The 8,916-nt window shown below is 43.7% G+C and overlaps 1 protein-coding gene across 1 annotated transcript; it reads right to left on the minus strand.

Annotated features, from left to right (window-relative positions):
• On the minus strand, positions 1,756–6,879 carry LOC110396192 (retinol dehydrogenase 14-like). Its single transcript, XM_021391629.1, has 2 exons — positions 6,486–6,879; positions 1,756–3,198 (listed from the first exon to the last, which is right to left on the minus strand). Exons 1-2 carry the CDS (start codon positions 6,846–6,848, stop codon positions 2,581–2,583), a joined length of 981 nt encoding a protein of 326 aa, XP_021247304.1. The 5' UTR covers positions 6,849–6,879; the 3' UTR covers positions 1,756–2,580.

Below are 8,916 nucleotides of genomic sequence, written 5' to 3' on the forward strand. Positions count from 1 at the left end.
AAACAGAAGTTGACATTGGTTGCCTTCTCTTTGTCCACTGATGCCATCACTCCATCTTAGAAGGCCATAAGATTGGTCAGGCATGACCTTCCCTTGGTAAAGCCATGCTGGCTGTCTCAGATCACCTGCTCATCCCTCATGTGCCTTAACATGTCCTCTAGGAGGATCTGTTCCATGACCTTCCCAGGCGCAGAGGTGAGGCTCACTGGCCTGTACTTCTCCAGCTCCTCCTTCCTCCCTTTCTTGTAAATGGGAGTGCTGTTTCCTTTTTTCCAGTCCCTGGGGACTTCACCCAATAGCCACGACTAAGCTGTCTCTAAGGTCAGCTTCCCAGGAGATCTCATCCAACAATTCCTTAAACAATTTTTTTTTTCCCCCAAACTTCATATTTCTATGCCTTTAAGTCTATGAAATGTGGGAAAAGGGCCTGGCCACTTGGGAGGAATATAGGAATGCTGTCAGGGCTGACAGTCTTAAGGTCTACCTGGAATTAAATCTGGTGAGGGAGGTCAAGGAAAACAAGTCTTCCTTAAGTATGTCAACGGCAAAAGGAAGACTAGGGAAAATATGGGTCTGCTGCTTAGTGAGGTAGGTGGCCTGGTGGTAAACAGGTATGCTGAGAAGGCAGAGATGCTGAATGCCTTCTTTGCTTCAGTCTTTACTGATAAGACTGTCTTGGAATTAAGAGACAGAGTTTGGAAGAAGGACAATTTCCCCTTGACTGAAGAGGAGTTCAGTCAATTTCACCTCTGTCCCTGGAGAGGTGATGGAGCAACTTGTTCCGGATGTCATCTCCAAATAGTTGGAAGAAAAGAAGGTTATCAGGAGTTACCATGGATTCACCAAGGGGAAATTATGCTCAGCCAACCTGGTAGCCTTCTATTACGTCATCACTGGCTGGGTAGATGAAGGACGAGCAGTGGATGTTGTGTAAGATGTAATGCCTCCTATTTATGATGTTTGCCCATGATGTCAGAGGCAGATGTTAGTAGTATGGCAGTAGAGGTTGAATCTTCCTGTTAATATTACATTTTTTTTGCTATGTGACACATGGCAGCAGAGGGGCAGTCTGACAAATGGCATCTGACACAGAAGTGAGGATGAAGAAAGGTGTGGAATAGAATTTCTCCATGTAAACAAAATGGCACCCATTGACACTCCTTGATGCTTGCTGAATGTTTATGGAGATCAAGCAGTGGATGTGAGCACACTGAGGCAGTAGGCAGTGTGTCTCAGCAGAGGTGACAGTGATGTGAAAGACAAACCACATTCCAGATGGCCATGAAGATTTTTACAAGCATGGCATGCAAGCTCTTATTCATTGCTGGCAAAAATGCACAGCTAATGGTGGTGATTATGCTGAAAAATAGGATTTTGTACCTGAGAATGTGCTCTATCAAATAGTGTTATTGTGCTCTATCTGTTGTAGTTTCCAAGGAAATAAATAGGAGGCACTACTTTTGAAGCAACCTATGTATAAATTCTGAATTGCTAGAACATTTCATTAATTTAGAGAAATGAGAAGTCATAAATGCCAATATGAACCCATTAATTATATGTATTTAAAAAGAATCAGTACAGCTTCACGTAATATCCATTTAGTTATTTGGATACATACATGCATTTTATTTCTACCTCTACATGGCAGAGACTCCCTCAACTAAAACAGGTGAATCTTCTACCTTTTAAACATGGCTGGTGTGTACAGACTACTGTTTGTTTTTTATCTCCCACAGTGAAAGAATGAACGCTAAGTCTTTTTAAGATTTTTATTAAAGAATATTCATTAAGCTGTATCAGTCGGTCTTACCTAATCTCACTGAGTTAAAAGTGCAATCAATCCAAACGTACTAAGAAGCATTTCTCTTCAGTCTAATCTGGCTGAAGTCTTGTAAACTTTGCACGGACACAACTCATGCAAAGTCCTACTGAGACGAGACATGTCAACTATGTTTTCAATGAAATCCAAGGAGTCTGCATATCTAGAAACAGCAAGTTACATAAAACTCAAAAAGTTAACTTTGTACTTCATAGCTAAACTGTATACAGCTCAACAGTTTTGCTCACGGAAGCATTCAGTGTCTTTGAATAGCACTCATGAGGCCCTATGATTACAGTATAAGATACCAGTAAAACTGTGCTCCAGTTTTCACCATGATGGCTCAAAAAGACAAAGATCTTAGTATTTGGTTCTATTTTTAAAACCATTTCACAGGAAAAGCATTTCACCATCAACACCCTATATTGTCCAGTGTGACTAAAAAGTAGCAGAACATGACAAATAGGAAATATATACTGCAAAACACAGTTTTGTTTAATTTTTATTTTAGAACATGACTTTCTGAACAGATTTAGTCCGAAATTACATTCACACCCTCAAACTCTATTTCAGGTTCTTCTTGAATGCTTGTGCCTATTAAATAAAGATTATTTTAAAACAGAATTCCAGCATAAATCACTCCTCTATCAAACATTTATAAGCACTGATCTGTGTTCTCACAGCATTTAAGGTGAGAATTACAGTTCCAAATATGTATTGCATAGTTATCTGCATTCTTCTTAGCAGATAATCCCTGGCACTTATTTCAATAATCCAACCATCACTTCACTTATATCCCACAATTTTCTTGCAACCAAGTCATCCATGGCTTTGGGCAGAAGTTCCTCCTCTTTGCAGTCCCCAAAATATTTCCCAGACACACCTTCAACATCAGGAGAAGAGGCCAAATAAATAGAAGTCTGGGCTCCTTCCAGAGGTGTTTTGAAGAAAGCCCATGACACCAAATTGAATAGGGGTTTTGCCAGTAACGGAATATTCACATATCTGCCTAAATTTGTTCTGACAATACCCGGATGAAGTGAATTGACAGTGACTCCTGTCCCTTCCAAACGACGGGCTAGCTCCCTTGCAAATAATATATTAGCCAGTTTACTCCGGCTGTAACAAAAGCTTTTATTGTAACTTATTTCACTGTTCAAGTCTTCAAAGTTGATTTCTCCGTACTTGTAAAGCTTTGAGGATACTACCACAATCCTGCTAGGAGCAGAATTTTTGAGGAGGCCCAGAAGAAGGTTGGTGAGCAAGAAGTGACCCAAGTGGTTTACACCAAACTGCATCTCAAAGCCATCCTCTGTCTTCAGGTATGGACACTGGAATATCCCTGCATTATTTATCAGAACATCCAGCCTTGGCTCTTCCTTTAAATAGGAAAGAAAAAAATAATTTAGTTTTATAATCAATTGTCATGCAAAACATACTATTATGCTTAAAATTTCTCATTGTACACTGTTAGAGGGAAATAACTTCACCTCCAGTTTTCTAAATGGTAACTTTCCAACAGTCTCTAAAGCATTACTGAAAAAAATTGAACTACCACTAAACTGAATATAACTCCAGCAGGCTTCCAGTACATTGTAGTAGGTCTGTATCTACCTTTAACGTGTGCAGACAATACAATCACCTGTTACCCCAGGCTGATAATTTATCTTTGTGACGCATTTGTTTTCCTCTAAAAAGTAACCTGTTTATTATACTTGCAAAAGCACATACATTAATGCACGATAATAGTTTCTAACAAACCTCTGTCATGGGCAAGGGCTCTACCATAAAAAAAGTCATGCAGATATGGAACAAAAAGCATTAACTCAAATAAAGAACATTACCATTGAAGAGAATTTGTCGAAGTGTAGACTCATCATCTCATTGTGGAGATGTTGTGAAAAACTTTGCAAAACAACATTTTTGTGGCTTTAATCACTGGCTTATTTTAAAATTAATACATTTTATTGTGATGTTTGGTGCAAAGTATTGAGCAGAGCTCATGACAGAAAAGTAGGGTTCATTATGTCACTAATCTCAGCAAGTTTCATACAAGTTGAATCTAATAGGCATACTCAAGAACATAGATATGTCTACAGGACTGAGGCCTGACATTTTTATGGTATGCTCAGCACATGCTATTTGATGGATTAGTATTCTGGTTCAAGTTCAGGAAATCTACATAATTAACAGAGAAAGTGGTACAGGTAATTCAAACATACATACCATTTACAATACATCATGCACTTTACGTACCAGCATCCACTCAAAAAATTAAGAGCTTTCCAATTTACCCAAAACAATGACTTTTTTAAATAAGATTAGATTAAGCTCTCTACCTAAACTCTGAATTCAGCACTTTCACCCATGACTCACAAGAATGTGAAGGTATCACAGGAATTTATGCTTCCATGACTCAGAAGCAAATATATTTGCTTAAAAGAAAAAGCAGGATGTGCTTCCTTTACTGCTAATTCTTTAAAAACAGTGTGGAGCCAGCAAACAAACTTTGGGTCATGCCGATGATAAAAATAGAGGATCTCAAGATGAATTTGATACCATTTATTTTTATTTGACTGCCATTACCTACAATGATGCTCAGAGAGCAAAATCCAAATTTGCACTTGTCATTTGGTTTAGTGATGCTGGCACCTGACAACGAACAACAGGTACTTCAGCCTCTGATTTCTGTCAGACTGTTTTACAGAATTCCTGAGGTATTACCATAGAGCATCACTAAGCAAGGACAGGACGGAAGATCTGACCTACTGCAGATCTGCTAACTAGCATTACTTTACTTTAGACAACATTGCTTTATAAACTTTTTGTACCATCTGACCAGATAATTTAATCCACAAGAATTACCACTTCAAGAAGAAGTTCCATTTGTGATATATTCTGAGACTCCTACATTTAATAATCTCAAGTAATGTGAACAATGCTAAGTAGCTGCTATGACCAATTGCATCAAAAGATTACAAAACATTGCTTTGATGGGCAATACTATTCCCTGTAGCTTCTGAGTTGTTTCCATTTTCTCCATTTGTTGGAGCCCCCAACATCTCTATGTCCTCTATGTCTTCCTTTCTTTTTTTTTTTTTTTTTTTTTGCAATGAAGCTAAGAAGTGTAAGATGTAATCACCTGTACTTTTGGAATGGAAAGCTCCCCCATACTTAGGCTATGGGAGTGTACTGTTTCCCAGTCCTGAAGTATATGTAAGTCTTTTTCACCCTATCCTGACAATTTTTGAGTATTCTTCATCTCAAAACACACACACACGCACACACACAAAAAACAACGCACCAGCCATGAACAAAAACAAAACAAAAAACGCAATAAGGAATCACAAGTTCAGAGAAGACAATTAGCATGAACTTGGGCATAACAGCTTCTATAAATTACATTTCTTCTAATTCAGCTGCTTTTGGGATTATTTAGAAAATGAAGGTTAAAATGCATGTCAGTGCATGTATTTGCAGTGCTCCTTTTCCTTCTCTGCCCGTTTATCATTTACAGTCATTTCTACTGGCTTTGCTGATAAAGGAACAGTAATAAATTTACATTTCTGGATATTATGTAGTAAAAATAAAAAGGTTAGGCTATATGTTTCTTTTCTAGCATTTTATATCATTTTGTATACATGCATATTTTCCCAGAACAGTGAAGCAAGATTAGACAGACCTTATCACTGGATTCAAATGTATGAGGAATACAAAGCTCCACTACAGAACTTGGCTTTTTCAGAGAGTTAAGTTTACAGAAGCTATCTGAAAGTCAATGCAACATAGTCTCTCTCAATTTTTATCACAACAGCATCCAGACATTTTTCAAGTACGTAACAAGCAGCTCTCCAAGCTGCACAAGTCACTAAGCCTGGTTTCCTATGGCTTTGCATCTCATGGTCTGTACAGCCAGATGTTGTCAGATGAGTATCTCAGCCGAAGCCTTTCATGGAGTGGAATGCATCAAATGGAAGCTCTGAGCTAAACTCTTCTAGACACATTTCCATTGATAGGACAAGGGGAAACTGTTTCAAACGAAGAAAGGGGAGATTCATATTTGATACAAGGAAGAAGTTTTTTTTACCATTAGGGTGGTGAGGCACTGGCACAGACTGCCCAGAGAGGTGTTTGGATGCCCTGTCCCTGGAGACACTTAAGGTCAGGCTGGACAGAGCTCTGTGCACCTGATGGAACTGTAGGTGTCCCTGTTCACTGCAGGGCAGCTGGACTAGAAGACCATTAAGGGTCCTTTCCAACTCAAATGATCCTATAAGGAGGAGAATCGATTGGCTGTCTCTGACCTCCTTAAACTCAGGTTTTCAGGCCATCTTCAGAAACATTATATATTCAATACTGTCCATCTACTAAATTCAAATACTGCTCAGCATGAGTCTGGGGAGAAGGCAGTAATATGGACACAGTTGTGCGTGGCTGACTCATGAGCCTTACGCTGTGGGGACAAGGCTGAGCTGTAAGACCAACTGAAAACATTAGACACAGGTTGCTTTAGAGCAAAAAAAACTAGAAAGTTACACCCTGTTTCCAAACCAGTCACACCTCACACCGCCCTAGCCCGGGTGCCAGCGGGAGGAAGGAGCCCGGCACCAGGCGAGAGGCCCGCACGGGGCGGAAGGCCCGGCACAGGCCGCGGGCGGTGCCGTACCTGGAGGACGCGGTGGCAGAAGGCGCGCACGGAGCGCAGCGAGGCCAGGTCCAGCTCGCGGACCACCAGCTCGCCGCCGCCCTCGGCCGCCTCCCGCTCGCCCAGCTCGGCTCGGATCTCGCGGGCCGCCCGCTCGGCCCGCGCCCGGTCGCGGCACCCCATGATGACGCGGGCCTGCATCCGCAACAGCTCGGTGGCCGCCGCCCGGCCCAGCCCGCTGTTGGCCCCGGTGATGATCACCGTCTTGCCCCGCATGGAGGTCCCGGCTCCGGCTCCGGCTCGTGCCGCGGCCCGCAGCCAGCGCCAGGCGGCGAGGAGCAGACCCCCGCCCAGCAGCGCCGCCGTCAGCGCCGCCGCGGCCATGGCAGCGGGCCGAGCAGCGCTCCGCCCGGCCGAGCCCCGAGGCTGCGTGAGGCTGGGCCCGCCGCGCCGCGAGGCATTGTGGGGAGTGTAGTCCGGAGCAGCTCGCTGCGGCACGAAGCAGCCGGGACTCGAATATCAGTGTCCAGGGGCGGGAGGGCCACGGGGTGCAGCCCTTAGCTCCGCACAGGGCAAGGTTCTGGCCCAAGTTCCAAGCGCAGATAGTGCTCTCCCACCTAAGTGCAGTCGGAGCCCCAAACTGGGCACAGTAACTGCACAGTTCCCTGCCTTTCCCTTCTCGGCCCTTGCCCTAAACAACCCATCATAGAATTTGTGCAGTTCCCAAATTCTCTCCACCCCAAATTTTTATTTTCCATAATAAATCTCTTTGCTCGTTTAGATAAGAATCACCCTTAGTTTCATAGAGTCATAGAATCATAGAATTAGCTAGGTTGGAAAAGACCTACAAGATCATCCAGTCCAACCATCCACCTACCACCAATAACCCCGCTAAACCATGTCTCTTAACACAATATCTAAACGTTTCTTGAACGCCTCCAGGGATGGTGACTCAGCCACCTCCATGGGCAGCCCATTCCAGCGCTGTACTTTTCTCTTTCAGAAAAGTAGTATTTCCTAATGTCCAGCCTAAATCTCCCCTGGCGCAACTTGAGGCCATTCCCCCTCGTCCTGTCCCTAGTTACAAGAGAGAAGAGGCCGACCCCCAGCTCACTACAACCTCCCTTCAGGTAGTTATAAAGAGCGATGAGGTCTCCCCTGAGCCTCCTCTTCTCCAGACTGAACAATCCCAGCTCCCTCAGCCGCTCCTCATAAGGCCTGTGCTCCAGACTCCTCACCAGCTTCATCGTCCTCCTCTGAACACGCTCCAGGGCCTCAATGTCTTTCTTGCAGTGAGGGGCCCAAAACTGGGCACAGTACTCAAGGTGCAGCCTCACCAGTGCTGAGTACAGAGTTTGCATGTTTTGTTAGTTTCCATGGCAGTCCAAAGAAAGAGGTTATCTCCTTGCCTAATACTAGCAGGTTTCACACCAGGAACAACAATAGAATCATAGAAACATCAAGATTGGAAAGACCAATAAGATCATCTAGAACAACCATCAATCCATGCCTGTGTCCACACTAGAGCGTGCCACTCAGTGTGATATCCACCTATTTCTTGAACATCTCCAGGGGCAGTGGGTGACTCCACTTCCTCCCTGAGCAGCCTGTTTCAATCCCTCACCACTATTTCTGAGACAAATTTTTTATTAATCTCCAACTGGAACCTCCTCTGGTGCAACCTGAGGCCGCTTCCCCTCATCCACAAAGCTGAGCAGTATGGTTGGTACGGCAGAAGGAAGGGATGACATCCAGTGGGACCCTGATAAACTCAAATGGTGGGCCTTTATGAACCTAATAGGGCTCAACAAAGCAAAGTGGAAGGTTTTGCACTTGGGTCAAGGGAATCCCAGATATGTATACAAACTGAGAGAAGAACTCCTGGAGAGAAGCCTTGCTCAGAATCACAGAATTGCAGGGGTTGGAAGAGACCTCAAGAGATCACTGAGTCCAACCCCCTTGCTAAAGCAGGTACCCTACAATAGCTTGCACAGGTAGGCATCCAGACAGGTCTTGAAGATCTCAATAGGAGACTCCACAACCTCTCTGGGCAACCTGTTCCAGTGCTCTGTTACCTTTACCGTGAAGAAGTTCTTCCCCATGTTAGTACGGAACTTCCTATGTTCAAGTTTTAGGCCATTGTTCCTTGTCTTATTGCTTCAAACTACTGAGAAGAGCCTGGCCTCATCCATTTGTCTCCCACCTCTCTTTAGATATTTATAAGCATTTATCAGATCCCCTCTCAGTCTTCTTTTCCCCAGGCTGAACAGACCCAGGTCACTCAGCCTTTTCTCATACAAGAGATGCTCCAGGCCCTTTATCATCTGTGTGGCCCTCTGCTGGACTCCTTCTGGGAGATCTCTGTCTTTTTTGAGCTGGGGAGCCCAGAACTGGAGACAGTATTCTAAATGTGGCCTCACCAGGGCAGAGTAGAAGAGGAGGATCACCTCGC

The sequence above is a fragment of the Numida meleagris genome, chromosome 3 (assembly GCF_002078875.1).
Source record: "Numida meleagris isolate 19003 breed g44 Domestic line chromosome 3, NumMel1.0, whole genome shotgun sequence".
In the NCBI taxonomy this organism is placed as follows: domain Eukaryota; kingdom Metazoa; phylum Chordata; class Aves; order Galliformes; family Numididae; genus Numida; species Numida meleagris.